Genomic DNA, 24,899 nt, shown 5'->3' with positions numbered 1-24,899 from the left:
GGATATACCGTGGCTTCAAAAGTGTCAGTAGCACCTACTGACTTACTCCCCCCCCCCCCCCCCACCCCCGCCCACAGAGATCATCTTTGGTGCTTTAAAAAAGCTCCAGACTGAAAACTTCTTCCCATATTACGAAAAACTCCATTAACATTCCACACACAAAAATAAACAAACTCAACAATAATGTTAATAATTCATTTATGTAACTAACTTGACATTAATGATAATTATTCATTGAAACTAGAGCCACACCTTCCTTAGCTGGTGGATTCTACAGAATCAGACTGAAATGTTCTATATCCAGAGGATGCTGAAGGTGAGCTTAAAAAACTATTTGTGCTTCCTTTGTTTTCCACTGATGTCTGGCGGTCCTGGACTTCGCAGCCAGTTTTGGGTCTCTGGGAGGACTGGTCTCCAGTCCACGATGTTTGGCTGGTGGGGATCAGTCTGGGAGACTGCTTGCTGTCACGCTGCTCTTCGCAGCCCTTCCTGTGGCTACAGGCAGCAGAGCCGAGCTCTGCACGTCGGCTACCCTCCGGCGAGGGGGAGCTCCCGGTTGCGTCCGAGGGGCGACGCAGGGCCTGTGGCTCACATTCGAAGTCGGTGAGCGCAAAGTGCGTGCAGAGTGAGATGCGGTGCTCGTGGGCATCACCAACAAGGGAGAGGGCTGAAGCCCGCCGGGGGCTCCTCCGTGGGCTGGGCAGCGGCGTCTCGTCGATGAAGCTCACCACCTCGTCCCTGCTGAAGCACTTTAAGTCCTCTTGCCGGGGCTCCGTCCAGGGGGTCGGTCTGCTCGAGTGCACTATATCCTCAGAGGCCCGCCGTGCACGCCTTGGGCCCCTCTCCTTCTGCGGGGAGGCCAGGCTGCGACGCCGGCGCTCCTGCAGGGGCACGCTGTAGTGGGAGACGGCAATCATGTCCTCTGTAGATCCCCAGCGGTGGAGGTATGGAGGGATCTGGCCAGTGGTCCACATGTCGCTTTCGTCGTGGGAATACCTTCTCGTAGGAGGCACCTACCGCGGCCCACACGCGGGAAGACGACAGAATTGGAGAAGAGCGGGTCAGTACGTGGAAACAAGCAGGCAGCAGTCAATAAATGTCTGGGCGGTGAGGCTGAAGTTGACACGGTGAGAAGGAACATCTACGAAATGTTTTCACATTCACTTGGAATATCAAAACCGAGGTATTGGGATTCTTATACATGTGTTTACTGGGATTTTCAAATATTTTTCCGATCGAGAAAAGCAACTTTTCCGTTTCCAGAAAATTCAGTTTCAAAAGAGAAAGCGGTCGAGATCAGTTCTTATTACGTTTTTCATATATACACTGGCTCCTTGTGTTACAAACAGTTAAGCTGCACATTTTTGAAGATGCAAATATTTACCAGTTCATTTATTTAACTGTAATTTCTTCACATGCCTGTTTTGTAAAAATTCCGTCCTTTACAAATCAAGATGTATCTGCATTTCCACGCACAGTTTATACCTGTCACTAAAATGAGCAAAAACACAACGAGGTATGTAATTCAAGTTACGTCAATAGAATTTACAGCTGGTGTCTGGTGTTTCTGAGCATTGGTGAGTAATGACAAGAAGACAAATGTTGCAGATGTTTATGGGATGAAGTGGTCAAAATGTTTGTTGCGAGAATATTTTATTTTCAGTTATTGTAAATTTATTTTCATGTAGCTATGAATGTTTTTCTTTTTGAAAAATGCTGAAATGAAATGTCCTATTGACTATTTAATTTAATTCAGCGATGTGCAAGGTTTTTAACGTTAGTTTACTCGTAACTGAAGCTGACAAACACCGGGCAAGCTTGTGATGGACGTGAGGAATCGGTCAATGCCATTGAATGGGGGCCAGTGGAGGTAACATCCATTTTATTTCCAGTAATTTTCAATGTGCTTTAAGTTAATATGAAAATAATAATATAGAAGCATTATTCTGCAATGTGCAGGCAGTCCGCGGATTACGAATGAGTTCTACGTCTTCAGTCTGTCTTTAAGTTGGATTTTGACGTAAGTCGGAACAGTTAGGTATAGTGGGTATCTAATATTAGTTTGTCCACTGTTTGTCTTAGTGTACTGTATATTGTGCACCTTTCTATGGATAAAGAACATTAAATAAAAACTTCCGGATACACTAAAACATATTTAATATAACAATATAGTAATAATAATAATAATACAGTGTAGTGATGTAATGATAACAGTAATAATAATAATTAAAATAATATATGTAACTACAGTATTTATAATAGGGAGAGACATAAAAAGAGATAATAAATGTTACTACTGTGATGATGAACAAAGGACACGGAGGAGACTGGACCAAAGTGCAGGATCGTTTATCCAGAATCAAAGGACTAGATGTGTTCTCGTGATTGGGGACAGGTGAATGGTCGGTCAGTTGGCGAACTGAACGCAGGTGAGGATCCGTGTGGTCGAGGGACAAGGCGGGCGGTCGTTATCAAAAAGAAATGTGGAATGGGACTGGGGCACGATGAGGGACAGGACTTGGAAGAGCAAAGTGGAGTAGGTTTGAGAATGCAGAGGGGACGGTTGTTTCACGTGAGATTCCGCAACTGGGAAGAGGTGGAGAAGTGTCTATCCGAGTGCTGGTTGCGGTGCGGGGCGAGGTCATGACGACTACAGTATTTATAATAGAGAAAGAGAGGGTGTGTGTGAATGTGAAACTAATGTTCGCTTTTCCAATGTTTGCTTGCGTTTCACTTTTTTTCCGATTGCTTTATTATTTCCGCTTTAGTTTCAGTCGTGAACGTTTTCCTTTTCTTGGATGCATCACCATCACTTGCATCACATTTACACTTTGGTGCCATGGTTATGAGGGTAAAATCAAAAAAGTTAAAGCCAAATACAGTAACACAAGAGTCACTGTTAACAGCAATGCGGCCCAACTGAAAAGAAGGAAGTCTTCGTCCTACCTCAGGCTCACGCGCCCTGCCCACGAGCCCAGGAACAGCTGTAGATGCGCAATGTTTTGATGCGTGTCACAATTTAGCGTCGGTTCGTTATGACGAATCTTTGTGTGTAACTCCAATTTTGAATATAATGGGCTTAATTATGAAGTTTTTTTTGATTGTTACTTAAGGGTGACAAAAAAATCAACTTCCGGTCAGTAAGGGGGCCGTTCGTAACTACGGGTTGTACGTAAGTCAGACATTCGTAACCCCGGGACTGCCTGTAGTGGAAATTTATTGTGCTGATGCTTTTCTCAAAAGCATCTTACAATGTTGAGCTGTTTACAATTATTTACCTATTTAGACAGCTGGGTAATTTTACTGGACATTTATCAATGTAACAGGCACCTGTCTCCAAAGCACTGACTATTAATACTAGTATTTAGCTGATGCTTTTACCCAAGCTGACTTAGCACTGCATGATGCACTGCCCTAAAATCTTTGAAGTCATTCACTCATCCAGAGCACACACACACAAACACACTAGCGGCAATTTAGTGTCACCAGTCAACCTGAAACACATGTCTCTGGGCTGTGGTAGGAATCTCATGTGAACACAAAGAGAACATGTCAACTCCACACTGACTGAACAGGGACTGAACTCACATCAGATTACAGGACCCATGTGAGACACCTCTGTGTCAATGGATACTCCATGTCAATTTGTCCATAAAGTATAAATTCATTTGCAGTGTATTCATTGATTTCTTTTGTTTTTATTCTTCTCTTGCTTTTTTGCATTAAATGTTGACTTAATATACAAACATCAAGTATCGTGTGTGTTTAATTTGTAACGGTTTGTTAAGCACTTGTACAGGCTATGAAAGATGTGAACAAGTGTAGGTGGACAGAAAAAACATTATTACAGAGAAATGAGTGAAGGGAAAGTGCCTTCTTGTGTTGTGCCATGATAACTAATGTTAAATACTGAAGTAATTGTGTCCAAATGAATCAAACTTGCTGATATTTTATCATAAATGCCTGTAAATTTTGGGACTCAGGAATGCATATTCTTTGTACTGTTGAGATTAATGGTAATTGTATCTTAACATATAGCGGGGTTCGGTGGCGCTCTGTGGTGGGCCTGGGGTTCGAGTCCTGTTTGAAGTGCCTTGTGATGGACTGGCATCCCATCCTGGGTGTGTCCCCTCCCCCCCAGCCTTGCACCCTGTGTTGCCGGGTTAGGCTCCGGTTTGCTGCGATCCCGCTCGGGACAAGTGGTTGTAGACAATGTGTGTGTGTGTGTGTATCTTAACATATTTCTAAGTTATGAGAATTCACCTTATGAAGGGTTTGTCAGGAATGCATTATCTTCTTACTGCAGGGGAAGACAGTATTTACAGCTTGTGTCTGGTGCTTGTCACTGTCAGCGATCAATGAGATGGTGAATGGTTATGGGATGAATCGGTCAGCAGTTGGAATTGAACAGGAGTGTGCAGAGATTAAGTATTTTTCAGACATTTAAAATTAGTTTTAATTTTAAATGAATCTGAATTTAAAATGTAAAAAAACTTTTACAGAGTAATTTTGTTTCGTCAAGCTAAATCAGATTTTTCGCAGGACCTAACCCATAAATGAATTTAAGAATGTCCCTTTTACTAAGGTTTTATTGTAAAGATAATAAAGAAAACTGAAAGTGGCATGAAGATAATAAACACTGGACATGCCTGTATCTTTGAGACTGCATAGGAGGTGGCAGAGATTACGCATTTTTTATTTAGAGTAATTTTGTATGAGTTTCACTTTTAATGTGGGTAGAGGGTAATTAAAAATACACCCGGCAGTCTTACAGAGTATTTTTATAGCTTCACCTCAAGTTCTCACGCAACTGATCCTGAATAAATCAAGTGACATCTATATTATGTAGCTTTAGTTTATTGTGGCTCAGTGGTAAACGACTTTAGATTTCTGAAAAAACTGAGACTCAAGCAGACTTTCAATCCCAGTTGTGTTTGTAAGAGGAGGAGCCAGCGTATGTCGGTATTTGTAAACGTAACAGATTTTTGATGTTAGCAATGCCTTTTTTTTTTTTTTTTTTCTTTGCAAAATACCACACAAACACTGTTATGTGACATTGTGGCAGTACATAATTACTTCTGGAAATTAATACTCACATTCCACATTGTTCTGAGGACTATGCAGGAGAGACATAATGTCAGCTTTCACAGGTGAAAATCTACTTATGATGCACATTGCAAAGCCTGGCTCTGCGGTCAAACTAGGACCCTACAATGATTTACTGTAAATGCTGGTCTTGAAATAGTCTTAAAATGTAGTGTAATTTCACTGTCACTTATTTTCAAGTTTTCTCAATAAATAAAAAGTTATTCTGACCTTGTCACAGAAACTACCATGCCTAAAATGATGATGAAAGAAGTTGATTTATTAAAGTCAACATCTCCAGCAGGAGCAGGCTTTTGTGCCGGCTACAGGACATTGTATCTGCTCCCAGAAAGTCTTCCGGTTTCCACTTCCTGTTGCAATCATTGCCGCTTTTTTTTTCTGTTAACTGACTGCAGTTGTCAGGGTTGCAGCAGTCAGGAGCTTTTTTTGGGAAAACCGGGCGCAAGGCTGGGAGGGGATAAACCCTGGCCGGGACACTAGTCCATCATGAACACTACAGGCAATTTAGCGTCACCAATTAAACTGAACTGCCTGTTCTTGGACTGTGGGACCTAGAGGAAACCCATGCAGACACTTGCTGTGCTATCGTGCCACCCGTACAACTGAAAAGTTTGCTTGGATCTGCTTAAAAGTAGTGATGATGGCACTGAAGGGCTCTGTGGTGCACTGGGTGGAACTGCTTACTTGCATTATCTGGGCTGTTTGGGTATAAGTTTAAATCCAGGTCAGTCTATGTTGTCATGTTCTCCCTGTGTCTGCACTGGTTTTCTCCCAGTGCTCTGGTTTCCTCCCACAGTCTGAAAACCTGCAGTTCAGGTGAACTGGTGATTCTAAATTGTCCATAGTGTGTGAATGGATGTGTGTGTGTGTGTGTGTGTGTGTGTGTGTGTGTGTGAGAGAGAGACCACCCTGTGATGAACTGGTGCCCTGACCAGGGTGTACCTCCCCTGAGCCTTGAGCCCAGTAATTCCCAGATAAGCTCCAGGCTCCTGCCACCCTGACCAGGACAGGTGGTCATAATTTCAGCTGAAATTATGACCAAATCATACAACTGGCATCATTTTGCATCCTTTCGGAGTGGTATACATTACATTATTCTCTTGTTACTCTTTGACTTAGTCCGGGGCCAAGGTTGATTAACGTGAACCTGTTCAGAAGTGGTTTGCGACAAAAAGAAAGAATTAAGACAGGCCTTCGCTTAAATAATTTCCATGGCTGTGAAGAGCCGCCACTAACAGAAATATAGCACGTCATGCGCTGACAGTTCTCTGTATAACTGCCAAGTAGAGTCATTTTAAACCTAACAGCCACATGTAATTGCTGTGACACCACATTTCAGCTATGAATAAATAAATAAGCAGAAACAGAAAGCAACTGAGAGACAGGTACTGCTTTGTAACTTGTCCATTCAAGACCAACTTGGAGCCTAAGAGCAACAGCAGGGGATACAGTAGCTCTACGAGTGACGATGTGAGCAGCAGAGGGCAGCAAAGCATTGCTCAGTAAGGAATGATAATGAGGATGAAGGCAATGAAGAGGAAGATGATGAGCGGTAGCATAGCTGCAAATTGCACAAACATGCACGGAATACAACTCTGCTCCTGAGTCCGAATCAGTTATTAGCCAACAGTGACAACGGACAATGGGGTAAAACCATTCATCGACTGCAGGTGTATTACTTCCGCTCTGCAACATCACCAATACGCAGAGATTTACATGCAAAATAACAAAATATCTATAGATACTGAAACAACTGTACAGGCGCTTATCTATAGACAGATATTTGTAAATGATGAGCAAAAATTCCTGTATGTCAGACTCTGGTATTTATGAAGTCAATTTATTTCTGTCTTTCCACAAAGTCCCAAGATGGCATGCGGTGCTGTTGGAAGACATGGCAGTACATGCTTTTACATAAATTCAGACATAGTGACGGTGATTCAGCATGGGAAGATGACAGCTACTGTATACGGGTCTGCTTTTGGGTGATTTTATTGCTGTACATACAGGCAATACTTTGAAATAATATTTTTAGAAAATTAATAAAAGAATCTGGAGCACCCATTGGCTACTGAAAATATAATGTAAAAAATCTAGTGAAGTGTTTTATTCTGTGGACTTAATATCCATAGCGTGTTTGATAAATCGAGAGGCGGAAGTTACCCGACGCCGAACATTGTCACAGCGCTCCGCGTACAGATGAACGAACCTCTTTGACCTTTCACGTTCATGTTTTCTTTTCAAACTGAATTGCTTTTCTTTTGCTCCAGCCTTGTGCAATTTACATGGTACTACGAGCATTTCCGTTGTGATGGGAAATGACGTGCAGTTAAATGTCTGCGGCGAATGCCTTGATGAAGCAGTTGCAGCCAATGTTTTTGCCCTCGGTGAAAAGGAAGGCAATCTAAAAGAGGGGTCAGCAACTCCAGTCCTGGGGGGTCACAAGAGGCTGTTTTTCATTCCACCCTTTGCTGCTTGCAGTTTAATTGAAGCCATTATTTCAGTAGGAAGAGGCATCACCAGGAGGTCCAGCCATTAACCAGCTGCAGGACGAAGGCTGCACTTTGGGGGGGGGGGGGGGGTCATAGAATCTCAGCTTAGGTATGTGTCCTTAAAGCCCCCCTTTCTACAAAATTTGGCGCTGCTCTTAGGGAGCCAGTGTGAAGGACATTTGCATGCTATCAGGGTGTTGTGACATTCTCAATTTTGCCTTAAATGTCAGCCACAGCAGCACTTACTGCATGTGATGCTGCTCTTCAAAAAAAAAAAAAGAAAAAAACCAGATGATTTAGGGCAACATGTGTTGTTAGAGCAGCAGGATTTAGACTCTCGAGGACTGGAGTTGAAGCAGCTCAGTCGAATCCCGCAGGAAAGGAAGAGCCGCTGCTTGCTCTGAAGGTAAGGCTGTCCACATTCAGTCCTCAGGGGCCGTGGTCTCCAAACACGGGCAAAAAATAAATGACCTGCCGGTTCCGTCACGACTCATGCGCTCTCGCTATGGATCGTTCCAAGAGCTCTCTAAATGCTACGTTTCTGTTCAGCCGAACGCAAACTGCGGACAAACTGGGTGTCCCAGCTGTCACGTATTCGCACTTGAGGACTGCGTGCGGAGGACCCGATTCAGCGCTTGTGGGCAGAAGAGGAGCATTTCACAGTTCTAATGGTGACTGGCTTTGATGCTGGACACAATGTGACATGAGTCTGAAAATGGTCATTCAGGTGCAAATGTGCAGACTTTGAACCAGGTGGAGAGAGAGGGTCATCCATAACTGTGGCAGATGAATCTATAATCAAAGGCATAAGTTAGCTTATATCTTCAAAGCCCTATGTGCCACCCACCCCCTCTATGGCGGATGGCACAGGACATTTAAACATTGCGTAGACCCAACGTGCACGTACAGACGAAGGCGACAGATGGATTTAGCCCAAAAACAGTCAGTCACATGTACCCTGCATCTGCCAGTCAGTTCAATCAATTAAAATAACATTCCTCCCGATTTCATGTTTCGAGATATTTTCATATTCTCCGTCGGGTGCAGTTTATCACAGTTGAAAAACCGCCCAGCAGATCACACAATACCACGTAGGATTAAAAAAAAGAGGGCCACTTGGACATGCACATTACTGACATTTAGTGTCACTAAAATGGCCTGCACATTTCTGATTAAAATGAAAAATTGACATAAATATACCTGCAGATACTGCATTTTATCCTCCTGTTGTTCTCTCAGTGGGTAGCCCTGGGGGACACCCCTTTCTAAGGTGGAGAACTCGTACTTGGCAATACGGTCTACCGTCATGTTATCAGCAGTGGAGCTATTGTCATACGGCCTGTCAAATATTAAGTCCGGATGAATTCCTCCATCCTGGCTGTTTTCTGCGAATGCAGAAAGCATATACATCAGAACTTTTAAAAAGACGTTCTCAAACACAGACAGACAGACAGACAGACGTATAGATAAGAGAGACAAATCATTCTTTTTTGTTTACTTTGTCCTTTTGTCTGCTTTCAATTCGGTCTTTAAACGTCGTTCCACGTTGTATCCTTCAAACGACTACCGTACTGAATTCTTCTTAGAAAAACGATTATTTTGGAACCCACTGACTGAAAAGCATGACTTTAGAGAGTCATCTGACATAAAATGTAATGGGCACCCTTAATTATGGCAATGCGCCATGTTGAGACACTTCAGTATTATGGATCGCCTGGGTTGGAGCTCTCCAATATGACATGGGTCAAAACCGCACAGCAGTCATTTTACACTAAAAGTGTCATTAGCACAGAACAGTCATAACTCCACGGTTTCTTTTCAAGGCAAATGAAGTGTAAAATGCTGATCTTGAAGCAGCTGTGAGCTGGATGTGGGATGGAGGGTGATGTTAGGTATCGCTAAAGCAGTCCGCCATGCAATTTCACACACTGGCTTGGCAAAGAAGAAACAACCCTCATACATACAACTGAGCTGGTTTATACACGGCAGTCCCTCTGAAAGCAGGTAAAGAACTGGCATCATTCAAATGAGAGAGAGCAAGCATCACAGACAACATCTTCATCTCTGATCGTGTGCCTCATCTTCCCTCTCCAACTTACCGTCTTCGTACCTTACGCGGAAAGCCGTCAAAATAAGACTCGGAGAAGAGCTGATTTAAGAATGACCCGAGATGCAGCGATTATGAAAATATTGCATGAAATTATAAGAAGGCAAACTGTCACTTAATGGCTTTGGGGGGGCTTTAGCAAATGTTTTCACTTAATTTACTGAATGGACATTCTTTGAAATATCTAGAAAGAAGCTTTCATTCACGGTGCGTTGCGAGCTCAGATGTCGGCTTCATGGAAAAAAACGTGCTGGTGTCTCTATGGAAACGAGCCGTACAACTGCAGTAAGCGAAGAACACCTGCGGGCTGTGGACGTAACGGAGCATGAGAGGTGAGCCTCTGAAAGTTTGCACCGAATCAGACGTTCGAGCTGCATGTAGTGACTCAACCGGAGGCAGCATGCGGTCCGAACAGCAACCCGCACGATAACGTTTTCGGCTGCACTCTGTCCCACGCTCGCTACGAGAACAATATAGTCTTAGTCCTCTAGGAGTTTGTTACAGGTTCGATCGAAACGACGACACAGATAACAGTAGGAAACTATTTAAACTTTCCTGAGAAATTACATGTGCTAAACGTGCCAAGTTTGAAAATCAACCTGCAGTCAAGGCTATGCGAAGTGAACGAACGGCTGCGAGCTAAATGACTTCTAGCACTCAGGAGATTTTCTGTTTCGGTAATGAAGTAAGTGAGCCGTAGCCTTAGTTTGCGACAATGAGCAGCGGCGTAAAAACGAGCAAACGTCACTGCCGCGTCCAGCGTTCACAAAGCGAGGTCTACCAATACACTAAACCAAAGATTTCCCTTCCGCCCCCACTCGCAATACCGCCGTCGTTTTCCCCTTGACCGCTCACCATCCTCGACTTCATCGTTGGACATGATGGCCACGCACTTCTCCCACACGGTCTTGGCGTCGGCCCGGTAGCGATCGCAGGCCCACAGGAACATGGGCAGCAAGATGGACTGGGCGATGGAGCACCAGAGCACGCAGAGCACCATCCAGTTGTAGGACCGATCGTATTTCAGGCTGGCAAAGCTCACCACCTAGAGGGGAAGGCCACAGTACAGCTGCCATGTCAGCCGCAAAGGACCATGGCTGAAACGTTAACCCTAATGCTAACTCGAGCCATGACAGTCATCCAGGGTCAACAGATGGTTGTATGTAATTAAAAAGGGTGCCGGGAAAAAAATTCCTCCAAGGGTAATGCCAATTTACCCCCTGCAGTGTAGCTAACTGGTGGTTAGCAGCGTTTGCACCGTAGGCGTGACACCGGTCTGGGGCCTGGCCCTGAAACGCGTATGTTTTCTGGTCCTCCACACACGCTACTCAATCCAAGAGGCACAGCTTGCACTTCCTACTCTCAGCTGAGATTTTGTGTTACGAAGTAGACAGGTGGAACCCAACAGTACATGTATTACACATATCCCACATTTTAATACTTTACTTCAGTTGATATTGTGTGTCTGTGTATATGTATATAGAGTATACACATGTACTATACACACGTAAGTGTGAAATGCTCAGGACCGCTCACAAAATGTCATGTAAATGGGTCAAAAACTGAATTTCTTTGGAGAAAAGCATCAGCTGAAGAAGCAATAAGTTATCAATTTTCAAAGTGATTTAACCACGCTTGTAATCAATGCTGTGCCGTTTCTGTAATCTACAGGTAGAAAGAAAGCCACTCATAGCACGGAGGAGGTGTGACTGCCTGACGCACCGCAGTAATTTTTATTACCGGTTGGCTCCTCTTTGGAAATCTTTTAATGAACAGATGGCTGTTCATTAAACCAGGGTGAGCCACCAAGTCATCCTGTAATGTGCTTAATGCACTGCGGTGACCATTGCATTAATATAACATTTACCAGTGTAGGAAGACGAGAAATCAAGATTAATTATGTAAGCTCTACAACGGTCTTTCAGGAAAGTTTTGGAGACCTCTTCAAGGACTTCTTAAACATCATCAAAAGGATTGTTCACAAACTGTCTTATTCCGTTATTCGGCATATCCTGCCAAGACATCTCATCAACATTGGATCATCTTTCCTGTTGAAAACACCAGCATCTAAGCAAGGAACCTAGTCAAAAAGTTGCGTTCTGTTCTTTCAGGATCACCACAGACAAATAACTTTATTTTTCATTTTTACTATAATTGATGTCTATTCTGTCAATAGCATTGCGTATGTACAGTGTATGAATGAATATAAACATGGCATTAAGATACACACACACATTTGCAGCTATATGTATTTGAGGAATGTTGGAAACTTAGGTTATTTTGCTTCTTCCAGCCGTTAAATAGCCAGTCGAGGACAGTAAACTAGAAGAACAGGACATACCAGAATGGGGAACCCTGTGAGGAAGTCATAGATGAAGACAATGCCGCTGATCAAGTAGGTGATCTGTAGGGAGGTTTTGATGGGCTCGGAGCCATCGATCGAGGAGCGCCGCTTTCCCTGCGCATCTTCCACCACGATCGTGGGCACGTTGAACTTGTTCTTGTCGGCCTTACGGCCCACCTGCATGGAGAAGGTGTGGAAGAGGGCAATGGCAATGCAGATGACGCCCATGGCCACACTACCACCAATGAGCAGCAGGAAGCAGACACCGAAACCCAGGCCGATCTCCGTGACAATGAAGCGGCAGTCCTGCATGTAGAAGCGTTCGGTGGTGTCGTGCCAGCCCACGGCAGGCAGCGCCGACAGGATGAAGGAGACCATCCAGATGGCCATCACGGTGTGCACAGCCTGTTTCTTTGTGTTGCTCAACCTGGAGTATGAAGATGCGAGAACACAAAGAGAGGCTCAACTTTCAGCCTCCTCACAGGGATCAACAAAAAGCAAGAGCCTGTCTGCAAGGTTCCAGCACTAGGTTTAGCAGTGAAAAGAGAACGAAATGCATAAATCAGTAGAAACCAAAAATAAATACAATTTCAGCCGTGTTCAGCAATGATCTGGTGACCGATGATGCATGTCCCTTTAACGCATTTTCTAATTGCGTAATAAATGCAGTTATCGGAGATAACGCAAGCGCCTTTGCAAACTTCTTTTACAGCAAAATTATATCCGGCAAAGAATCTACCCTCTGTAGTACTACCCTGCTTTATACTCTATTAATGAAGTGCGCTTCCATCCACGTGACAGCGCTCAAACCCTATCCTATAAACATACTGTTTCTTTTCCTCCAGCCAAATCACATTTGTGAAGTTCAGCTGTAAACTGTGTTGTTTTAAGGGAAAAAAAATGACATCGCTAAAACCAGCCCAAATTTAACACGAATACCCTCCTCCAGTAACGCATGAACAACTCTTGATGGCTTACGTCTGAGTCCGGTAATGAACCGTTTCCTGGACACCTGTGTGGCCTCGTGGCACGAAAAACTCCCCGCAAATGAGGGCTGAGCGCCCAGTGTCTTAACCCCGTAGACAGAACTCGAGTAATCTGCTGGTGCCGTCACGGAACGTAATCATTCCTAGATGAAATGCGATAATAACAGCGCTGGATGCGCTGCATCCCACCCTCTCCGGCTCAGAATCGATGTTCTCCGCTTGGAGGTGCTTAGTAAGGAAAAAGAGGTTTTCCACAAAGAAAAACAGCCTGTAGCCTTCAGGGAGCTGCAATGTTCAGGCAACGACACAGGGTACTACATCAACAACTTTCTCACGTAATACCTTACTCTACTGGGAAATGTGTGTTGGAGTTATTGTCTGTTTTTTAAATCAAGTGTGACTTTCAGATGCAATACGTCACTGGAAAATAACTCAATATGTGCAGCTAGGAGGTTACTCAAGTTTCCTACGATCCTCCCTCCAAATGGAAAATTTCCAAACGGGGAAAGAAGGTACCGGCTCATTTTGGAGAACATCTCGCAGGCAGACTCGGGGAAGACCCCTGGGGAACCCTGGCTGGCCGTGAAAGATCGCCCAAGCAAAACAACCCCTCCTCACATGAGCCTCCGGAAGAGGTCCTTCGCGGAGGAATTTTTTTTCACGTAGCTGCGGTGCACGCATTTGAAGAGTCGTGCACCGCGTCCGCTTGTTTAACTCTGTGTAATGTGTTCACCGTGTCTTCCGTGCCCCAGGCAGGTAGTGTCTGGTGTCAGTGTCCTTGCTGGGAACACACACACACACACACGTCGCGTGTGGATGTGTGCCTTTGCTCGCCCACGAAGTCAGAGCGCCCGTGTTTCCCGAAATGCCCGCAGTGTGAGGCAGATTGACGTCACGGAGCCGCAGGAACGCATAATGAAAACGGAGAATCTCATCAAGTGAAGATCCGCACGCCCCGGAAGACAGATGTGGGAGCGTTTGTTTCTGGTACCGGGGAGAAATGTATTATTTATGCATTCGGATCTTCCTTCGGGGCCAGAGCACTTCTCCCTCCAGAAAGGGGTGGAGAATGAGGTTAGAAAATAGAGGTTAAAACTGGAATTTATATATTTTTAAGCACTTGAAAGCGTTCTGAACAAATTAAATCTCCTCCCTTTTCGGCAATTAGCCGAGAAGCAAAAATGAATCGTAAACATGGGGGGTAAACAAATCTCCGCTATACAACGTGTGCCATGTCTGCTAATTATTACCGTCCTAAACACGTTCAATATTTATCTTTACATGTGTTGCCAATAACCCTTATGGGAATAGGAATTTGAATTTTACGAGTTTGAGCTTCAAGGGGGTGCGGTGGCTTGGTGGGTTGAGCCGGGTCCTGCTCTCCAGTGGGTCTGGGGTTCGAGTCCTGCTTGGGGTGCCTTATGACATACTGGTATCCTGTCCTGGGTGTGTCCTCCCCCTCCAGCCTTACGCCCTGTGTTGCTGGGTTAGGCGCTGGCTCCCCGCGACCCCGAATGGGACAAGCGGTTTGGAAAACAGGAATTTGAGCTCCTATCAGGAAAGGTATGAAGAAGCTGACAATAGTACAGTAACTTGCCCTTCCTAACATTTGAGAGAAAAAAGCAGCAGATGAAACCACAGGAGTTGTATGCTTGTTGCTGTTTTGTAAATCTTGCTCTGCTTCAGCTCTCCACCTCCATTCACAAGACACTTTCTGTACCTCCATCACCCCCCTGTCTTGTGTCACTTTCTATATGACCCACCCTGTCATCCCAGGTTCTCAGTTCAGTATTAAGACATCAGGAGTCCAATGCACAGTAAAGGAAGACAGCAGCAGCAAGAAATGCCAGTAGTGCCACACGGTGTCACTTATACCTGTAGTTGACTGGCCAGCGGACCATCCACATGCGGTGGTAGGAGAGGGAGGTGACGGAGAAGCAGGTTGCTAGGGTCAGGGTGTAGAAGGTGGAGACGAAGACCTTACAGAGCCCCTCATTCCACTCGTAGGTGGAGTGCTGGCGGCGTAGCTGGATGATGGAGTACATGGTGATAGGGATCCCCATGTTTAGGATGTGGGTTCCAGCCAACGTGCAGATGAGGAACTCTAGGGGCTTCCATTTCTTCTGTTTGGCACTCACACACAGGATGCCCCAGGCGTTGGCCAGGATGGAGAACCCCGAGCAGACCAGCCAGGCCACAGCATTGCTGTTGATGACCTCATCCTTCATGGCGGAGCGATGATGCACCCTTGGATGGGAGCGTGGAGACAGGAGCAGGTGGAGTAGGCGGAGTGGCGGGAAAGAGGGGCCGGGCAAGGGTCAGCATCCTACCGGGGTGGAAGGTCCGTCTCCAGAGGCCAGGTGAAGGGTGCAGAGGGCATGGCGTCCTCAGTGGGGATGGGGGACAGAGGGATTCTGCCCCTGTGCCAGAGCACAAGAGATCAAACACAGAAAAGTGAGAAATGGTACACATCTTAGGTACAGAATGAGCCAGCGATCATTTTCATTCCATAAGGAGAACACAAGAGTGCAATACTTTATACGTACATGTACGCTCAAGGCGGGGGCACGGTAGCGTAGCAGATTTGGCCTGTGCCTGCTCTCTGATGGGTCTGGGGTTCGAGTCCTCGTTGGGACGCCTTGGCTAGACTGGTGTCCTGTCCTGGGTGTGTCCCCTCCCCCTCCAGCCCTGCGTTGCTGGGTTAGGCTCCGCTTCGCCGCGACCCCACTCAGGACAAGCGGTTTCAGACAGTGTGTGTGTGTGTGTGTGTGTGTGTGTGCACTCAAGTGAGGATCAGAAGTCTGTTTGTAACTCGATCGTAAGCCAAAAGACACTTTGCCCCTACAATAGAATCTAAGAAAGCGCATATACTTATATTGACCTTGCTTAAGGGTCCTAGGGCAAGAGATTGATTTAAACCAGCAATTTCTGGGCCCAAAGGCAGCAGCTATAACCACTACACTACCAGCTGTCCCGTGCACGACCCAAAGAATCAGTATCAGGTTCTGTAAAAACCTCAGATTAAAGGTAGGCCATAATAAATGAAAAGGTAGTTAACGCTCTGGACAGGATGTCAGTCTATCACAATATAATACTTATTACTATTATTACTTACTCGCTTTTATTATTTTTTATTAATTAGAAATTACATTAAGTTTAAAGCCTGAAAAAAAGATGTAATCTCATTTAATGCCAACTGTTGACTTTTGTATCACATAAGGATGTCCAAAGGTTGCCAGCTTCAGTCTCATTTCAGTGGTTAAGAACACACAATGAATTTTTTTTAATGTTTGGAAAATGTTTGTATCTTAGCAAAGTTTGTAACTTGAACAATCGCAGCATGTGTAGGCAGTGTGTATAACATTTTACAAAAAAATAATACATAATATCTGAAACTATGTCTGTTCCAATAATTTTTCTTTTTCAAATGTTACATTTTATAATAAAAATAACACACACACACACACACACACACACACTTTCTGAACTGCTTGTCCCATACGGGGTCACGGGGAGCCGGAGCCCAACCCGGCAACACAGGGCGTAAGGCCAGAGGGGGAGGGGACACACCCAGGACGGGACGCCAGTCTGTCACAAAGCACCCCAAGTGGGACTCGAACCCCAGACCCACCGGAGAGCAGGACCCGGTCCAACCCACTGCACCAGCACACCCTCTCTTGTTCACACCAGCTACTGCAAAACCATGAAGCCTAAATAGTTTGTGGATGATCTTCACTCAGTACTTGTAGAGAATCAGTGTGTGAAGATATGTAGTGTGTGAGTGACACAGAGAGTGTGTGTGTTCCACTGATGTATGGATGAGTGACCCATTATAAGTAGTGTATCTAGCAGTGTAAGTCACCATGGTGAATAAGGTGTGTGGGCTCATAACGCTACATAGAGTTCATTGGAACTCGCTTTGGAGAAAAGCGTCTGCTAAATATATAAATGTATCCAGAGCACAGAATGATCCAGAACCCCCATGACCCTCACCAGTCTAAGCGATCTTGCAAACAAATGGAAGGAAGGAATGTAAGACAGAGAAAGTGCAGTTATGTTATCTTTTGCATTAAAATAATCTTTGGTTTTATTTTAAAATAGTTTGTTTTTGCTGCAATGCAAACAGCACTTGAACTGCAACGTGGCAATTGGTTTTGGTTGTCCTTGGCAACCTTACAGCAGAAGATAATAAACACACCGCTGAAGGAATGTGGCAAATCTTTGTCTCTCCCCTTCTACACATTCAGAAATAAACATCAGCTCCATCGGATGAATGGCTACCTAACGTAAAAAAATCTCCAAGGCGTTGCTAAATGTAACTATCATCCATGAGAAGCACGTCACAAAAATGTGCTGAATGAGCAGTTGACCCAGCATTGTGATGGCATTTACACATCCATACTCCACCCCAGTCAATCTCTGGGCCATGGATGAAAATCTCTGCACCAAACATTCACATCAAGGGGTTTAACATCTCATTAGGATTTTACACAGTTGTATGAATCCCAAGAGTAAATTGACATTCGGCGAAGCAGAATGACAGCACAGATAGAATAAACTGTCCGTCCAGGGTATGGGGTGCAGGGACGGGGCAAGGTGACTGCTCAGTGCAACTTTGCCCACTAACAAACTGTGCTTATCAATTTTCGGGATTTCTTCTCAAGCCATTCAGCACGTTAAGATCAGATAAGTGCTGATACGGCTAACATACCACAAAAGCTAAGAAGTCAAATACGGTGTCATACAACTGCGATATAAATACAAACCTTGAGCACAGCCAAATGTTGAACCTTCAGGTCATATTATAAGTGGTAGGTAGATTTACCCTTTTAAAGGTTTCGAGTTGAGATGAATCCAAGTCTGAGATTATGAAAATCATTTAGAGACTACATTGCAATTACATTCAATTGCTGTCATTAACTACGTTTCAAGTGCAGGGTCGCGACGGTCTGGAGCCTGTCCCGGACACATAGGACGAGAGGACGGGTACACCCTGGGCAGGATATCAGTCCATGACAATGCATGTAATCGCATGAATTTACTGACATAGTGAATTGACTTTTATAGTGTGTGAGTGACACAAAGAGTGTGTGTGTTCTGCTGATGTATGGATGAGTGACCCAGTCTAGACAGTGTATCTAGCAGTGTAAGTCACCGTGGTGAATAAGGTTTGTGGGCTGATAACGCTACATAGAGTTCATTGGAAGTCGCTTTGGAGAAAAGTGTCTGCTAAATAAATGAATGTAACTGTAAATGAATTAATAATCAACTGTGAATCCAATAATCTATGTTCTCGATGCATTTTTTTTCTTAAAATCAAGGCTCCCCTGAAGGGTTACTAAGGTATAAAACAGGCACCGTGACACCAACACACTTGTCCGAAAGGTTGTGCAATATCATACTGAAGTAAAGCCCGTACTGACCCGTGAAAACGCTACAACGACGAAAAGCAACTCATCAGCTGCTAATTTGCTAAACCGCGGGTCGACATGCCATCACTTGCTGCTCATTGCCAAAGGGTGGATTTAAGACCTGTGAAGTTCCACACGTCGTGACCCAGACAGGCCCATTTTTTGGTCTTGTGATCCCATGTGGACCACATGCATTCCAGACAGCTCTTTTATAAATAGTGGTCCAAAAAAAACAAGACACTAAGTTTGAGGTCATAAATTCCCCATATCAGGTAACCAGTGCAGTGAAACATAAATACTTTCAAGGGACAGATCAACTGCTGAACCACAGCCCGTCTGTTACCGCATTTATTGACAGGATCATGTTCTTTCTGTTCTATCTTCCAAATTCTCTTGTAGAAAGCAAGAATAAAACCCGGAAAATCCACGAAATATCTAAATTATTTGTGTCTCATGTTATTGGCATTTTTTTGTACTGGTGTTTTGGAAAAACAAAATTTTATGAGAATTATTAAATTAAACCCCTGCCTTTTTGTCAGTCATACAACAGGTATAAAAATGGTCACAGACCTTCATGGTTCTGCTGTTTCCAGTGACCCAGCAGAATCATAGCTGCTTGAGAGTACGTGAAGCCCTTGTGACCCTTAGTTTTACCACAAAATGGGTATTTGATGAGAATCAGTGCTTCTCATGTGACATAATAGACATATAATATAATATATAATAGACATGTGACATAATGTGTAATGACCAATTCCATATGTTGCTTTAGAGGAAATCATGTGTGGAGTAGAAACACACAAGCAGTGCAGGTGTAAAAATAAGTGAAGTCCAAAATGTATTTGTTAAACCAAGTAGGTAAGTAGAATCAGGGATGCAAATCATAATCATTTATACATTTCACCGGTTAATTTTAAAGTTTAACATTCAGATTTCAGATCAGTTTAATTTAGCATTTTATACAAGAATATTGACCATCCTTACGGGGTTCACATACTTTCCAAGCAGCACTGTAAGCATATTCACTCAAACACATGAGCAGTCTAATACTTCCAGCTCCTGAAACACAGTTTGATTATACTGCATTAGCCTCAGCTGACATAATTTATTTTCCACAAATTTATATCGTTTTATTTACCTTAATCTGTGAAAAAACATGGATGTCACCCAAAACAAACAGAATAAGGCAAGCTTCATAATATACTTTAGTGCTTTAAGATTCATGTTAGAACAAGAAAAGATACAGAGCCACCACAACCCTCCGTATAATTTTTACTAAACTATCATCCATGAGCAACATGTAACAAAAATGTAAAGCATTAACAGGTGCCGTTTATTTAAGGAAAGATTTCTGTCCTGACTCTTTGGGAATGATTTCGGCTGACATGCAAACATACTGTATGAGGTTGTGAGATAACCCACCTGTTGGGAGCTGAAAATTTTAAACGTAAATTAATTTTCAATTTTCATAACTGGTCAAAGACAGCTACCTGCATGTAACATCTACGGTTAACCACTACTTCTGGAATAAGGTTCTCCAGAACCCATCCAGAAAATCTGATTTCAACTTTGATACGCAAGTTTCATGATTTATGAATATAGATTTTTTTTTTACTGTTTCGTCTGATAATTTTTCTGGATTACCAGACCTTTGATTAAAAAAAAACTTGGATTAGGAAAGTACAAAGTATGATAATTTTGTGTGTGGGTTCCTATTAGTACAATGGAACCTCGGAACTTGAACAATTCTGAACTCGAACAATTCGGAACTCGAACGAGTCGTTTGAGAAAAAAACGTCTCAGAACTCGGACGAAATTTCGTAACTCGAGCCGATGAACCTCTCAGGCTAAAACCTGTCGGACACGTGACGCGTCTTTTTCCCCGTAAAACAAAGGGTGCGTATGACGCGTGTGACTCGGTATGAGTCAGTCTTGCCTGAAAACTCAGAGTGAACATCTCGCTGAATTGTGCTGTGATTTTCCACGTTTTTGTGCTTTTTTATATCTTATATTAAATAAGCCATCATGGGTCCTAAGAAGGTTACTAGTGAAAGCAATGAGCCAAAAAGGAAAATAGTGAGAGCCACGATAGCTAAAAAGGAAATAATTGAAAAACACAATAGATAGAGGTGTTTGCGTGGTTGATCTGGCTGCACAGTATGGAATGACTAAATCTATGATTTGCGCTGGGTTTTACACTTTTTATTTATGGTTTTAGCATCAGGTATGTATGTATATAGGTTTAAATAAGCAATCATTTGGGGGTCTGGAAGAGATTAATTTAATTCACATTATTTATTATGGGAAAAATTGATTCAGAACTCGAACGCCCTTCCGGAACGAATTAAGTCTGAGTTCCGAGGTTCCGCTGTATTTGTTTGAAACCGCTTGTACAGTACCCAGCATACCCCTTACAGGCAACAGCCCAGAGGTACTGTGGATTTATTGTGGTAAAGAACTGTACACGCCAGCCTCTAACCTCTATAAAATGAGACAAAATGTCTCTCTCCCACCAGATGTTCTCCAGTCAACATCAACCTGTATAATTCATCAGAAGCAAACACCATGCAGTGTTTTCATCAGTTCTTCTTATCGGAATCGTGCAGGGTCATGTTCATAAAACTACGTTTAAGCAGAGTAAAAATATTTTATCCAAGGAGGAATGCTCTCTTAGGAAGTACTGATATGAATACGAAGAGCGGTTTGAAATGACAGCTTATCGAAGTGAGGGCAATTGAACTCGGATGACACAACATCTTCGAGCAGTCCTCGAGCTTCACACCACACAGACAGTCCCGCGCTGCCAGTGAATGTTTATTCCTCGACTTCCAATAAATTACGACAACTGTGTCCGGAGCTGCCGTTCTCTGGGGAAAAAGGGTGATGTGACAAATTCCGTCTCTATCAGAAGGCAAGGGCAGCAGGTTGCTCGGTGGCTGGCGTTGCCATCTGGTTTGAATCCCAACCCTGCTGTGGTACCCTTGAGCAAACAATGTGAAATATGCATTCAGTTCTTTCATTTAGAATGTAAAAATAATTGAGATTCTTAGCCGGGGATGTAGCTAAGAATTCTGGGTCGCCTAGAAGAATATGGCTCTGTTCCCCCTTTAAGTGAAGTGACCGGTAGTGTGATTTTTACGGTCCCTCTCCAGATGTGGGCCCCTAGAATTGCAGGCAACTGCCCTGATTCTATTTCGACCATTTAGATTTGTGCATCTGGCAGATGCTTTTCTCTAAAGCGAAGACAGATCTGTGTACAGCCTCACAGATAAGACACATAGCTGTAGGAGCTGACAAACTAGATGTGACAAAAATAAGAAATGCAATAATAATTTAAATTAATAATAATTTAAAGACCTAGAAAAAAAGGATAGCCACCTCCTGGTTATGAACCTCGGTGACAGTAAAGAATTCGGTACTTAACTCATTCAATATCAACAGTCACCTATTTAGTCACCCCGATCTCCACGAAAAGCAAAAAGTCTCGCTGGCCGAGCGACTGACTAATTTAGCGCAAATCATTGCCGCACTTGTGCCTCTGTGCAGTTGATAGACTTAATTCTGGTTGTATTAAGCAAGGCAGGCCATATTTCTTAATTATTCTCTATTACACACTTTCAGTTCTCAAAGACATGAGCACAATGGTGCAGCTGTAGTGCTGCTGCCTCACAGCGCCTTAGTCGTTAGCGTGTAGTTTTGAATCCCGCTCAGGCTGTGTGAAGTTTGCATGTTCTGCTCGTGCTTACGACGCTTTGCTCTGGCGCTCTGGTTTCTTCACACGGTCCAAAGACGTGTGTAAAGTTAAGTGGTGTGTCCAAATCGGCTGTAGTGATTGAATGTGTGAGTGAAAGTGTGTCTGTGTGTGTGTGATGCGATGGTCTGGTCCAGAGCATACGCTCCTTAGCCTTGTACCGTGCTTCCGCGACAGGCCTCCAGTGACCCTGATTTGGAACAAGCGGTTAAGGATAGTGACAGAGTGAGTTCTTAAAGTCAAAGCAGAGGTAGACGATCAGTCCAGACAACGGACCCATGAGAGTCTTAACATGTGCTTCATATTTTATGTGTTTCCTAACTGTAACTGTTGTGGAAAACACAAATATAAAGTGATGCAACCGTCGAAGCATCACTTTATTCAGTTTCAACATGATCATGATGCTTATTCTTTTGAATAATAATTATACATGAAAGATAATTCCTTTAATGGGACAAACGCAGTTACAGGCTGTACGAAACCCTCGCCGATAAATTAATCTTCAAAACGCATACTAACAACATTAGCAACTTGAATCAAAAGCTTCATTTTAAATCAAGCCAGTTCACTGATTGCTGCTGTGTTACTTCATTTCATTCCATTTCTCAAATGCTTTACCACGTTTGTCCGTGCTTCAGACATTAAATTCACACAGAAACGATCAAGTACGCTCAGCTACAGAAATCTGCCTCCAAAAACGCATTCAACTCTGCCACCACTTCCTCCCTCTTTCCAAACCATTCCTAAAGCTTGTTTCCGCTTTATACCTCCAACTTTGGAATTACGGAGCCAAAAATAGGTGAACTACGACTGAAACTGCCTTTTTTTTTCTTTACCTGTCCCTGGGTTCTGCCATCATTTTGTAACATTTTTCAATGCAGAAAACATCCCGTGCAGCGGTACAGTTGAACTAAGAGCATCGCTCCTTTGTGTGTGGTAGTACTCCATATTCCCCAGCTGGCTGGGCGGCCCATTCATCTTGTCACATGGAAGAAGAGTCTCTCAGTCTTCATTTTGCATTCATCTTCCATGGCCTTGCCCTGGGGCACTCCATTTACCAAGGGCTTTCCTCTAACCATAAATGTCACGGCAAGAACCTTCAAATATGGACACACCTTCAAATATATCAGAACACTGAAAAGAAATAATAATAATAATAATAATGATAATAGGAAAGCTTTCTTCACACTTCTCCTGAAGGTGACCAGTTCATACTTGGAGCTGTGTTAAGGATGAGATTAACACATTATTTTACCCTCACAGCCGACACAGCTCGGGCAAAGTAAGTACATGATGAACAATATTATATATCCATGATGAGATTTTCGGTCGAGGCCATTGCGCTTGATGGAAACTGGATATCAGAGCGTAATGTACAGCACTCACTCACACCCCTCACACACCGCGTATGTTCACTGCTAGATGTTGTACAGTCAGTACTGTACTGCATCAAATGGGTGTTGGACTGGAGGGAAAATTAATAATCTCCTGCGTTATTCCCCGTCGTCGTCCGTCCATTGAGAGAAAAGAAGGAGGCAGAGGTGGGGGATGGGAGCGATGGCAAGACGTGGGACCGGACGGAGCTTTTCCTCCGTTCGTCATCATTGATTGTCACTCCAAGCAAGAGTTACCCGAATGAAGAGACACCCGCGAGTGTCAGAACCCCAGCTAGTTGGGCTCGGGGAGGTACCGAAAGGCGGTGAAGAATCCCGATTTAAGACGACGGGCAGCTGTCACCAATCTGGCACAACAACGAGCGCTGACTGTGTGTGTGTGTGTGTGTGTGTGTGTGTGTGTGTGCTTAGTTTTCACTGAATCCACGCAGCAGCATGTAGGTCTATGTTAAAAATAATTAAAGCAGCGTCTCCTACGCTTGTGACACACAGCCTATGGTGACAGACAGATGCGAAACAGATGTTGCAGAGTGGAGTCACAACAAAGGCGCGCGTGTGTGTGTGTGTGTGTGTGTGTGTGTGTGTGTGTGTTTCATTCCCGGTCGATGCAGTTATCAGATGAAGCGCGCGACTGTACTGGGAAAACACTGATGGAGGAGGAAGAGTAACAAAAAAAAAAAAAAAAAAAACGCGCAGGTGCGTGTGTGAAGCGGTCCTAAAAATCTCACCTTCGTGCGGCGTAGAATGAGAAGCTGCCCTCTTTTGTCAGTCGTCGCGCCGATCTCTTTCCCTCCTTGACCTTGTAAAATAATCCACGCGCGCCTGGTGATGATTGACTTTTCTAGATACTCCGTTCCGTTCGGGAGGAAATGAGCGCCGCGCGCAGGATCTGTGGCTCCGCGCAGAAATTCTTTCAAGGAAATGGACATAAAAAGCAGTTGACGCGCGAGGTCACGCGAGCCGCGTATCCCTACATCGCGAGCCGCTCACTGGAGGTCCGCGAACGGCGGTCCGACGCGCAGAAAATGGACCCGCATCCCGGAATCCGCGGCCCCCGTAGCTTCATCATTGCGCGCTCATCCTCATGGCGCTGAGCAGCGGCACATGCAGCTGGACTGACGTCTCCCTCCGCCGGGAGCGCGCTCAAAAGGAAGAGGGAAGGAGCGCGCAGCTCGAGGACTACAGGGACACTGTCCACGGGAACGGGGTGCCGCGTGAAAGGCGGCGGATTTCATCTCGTCGCATTACTGCGCCTCGCGCTTAGTTTCATTCACTGAGACAAAAGAAAAAGGAGACGGGACCGGAGCA

General features: G+C 44.2%; 1 protein-coding gene across 1 annotated transcript; it reads right to left on the bottom strand.

Annotated features, from left to right (window-relative positions):
* Positions 1-257: 257 nt before the first annotated feature.
* LOC108918274 (probable G-protein coupled receptor 153) lies at positions 258-24,836 on the bottom strand. The gene is made up of 6 exons (XM_018725397.1): positions 24,320-24,836; positions 14,911-15,455; positions 12,047-12,476; positions 10,561-10,750; positions 8,799-8,983; positions 258-1,013 (listed from the first exon to the last, which is right to left on the bottom strand). Exons 2-6 carry the CDS (start codon positions 15,261-15,263, stop codon positions 258-260), a joined length of 1,914 nt encoding a protein of 637 aa, XP_018580913.1. The 5' UTR covers positions 15,264-15,455; positions 24,320-24,836.
* Between the last annotated feature and the right edge of the window lie 63 nt (positions 24,837-24,899).

Source organism: Scleropages formosus, chromosome 22, assembly GCF_900964775.1.
Source record: "Scleropages formosus chromosome 22, fSclFor1.1, whole genome shotgun sequence".
Classification (NCBI taxonomy): domain Eukaryota; kingdom Metazoa; phylum Chordata; class Actinopteri; order Osteoglossiformes; family Osteoglossidae; genus Scleropages; species Scleropages formosus.
The sequence above is the reverse complement of the archived record's forward strand: the minus strand, read 5'-3'. Positions and strand labels throughout refer to the sequence as shown.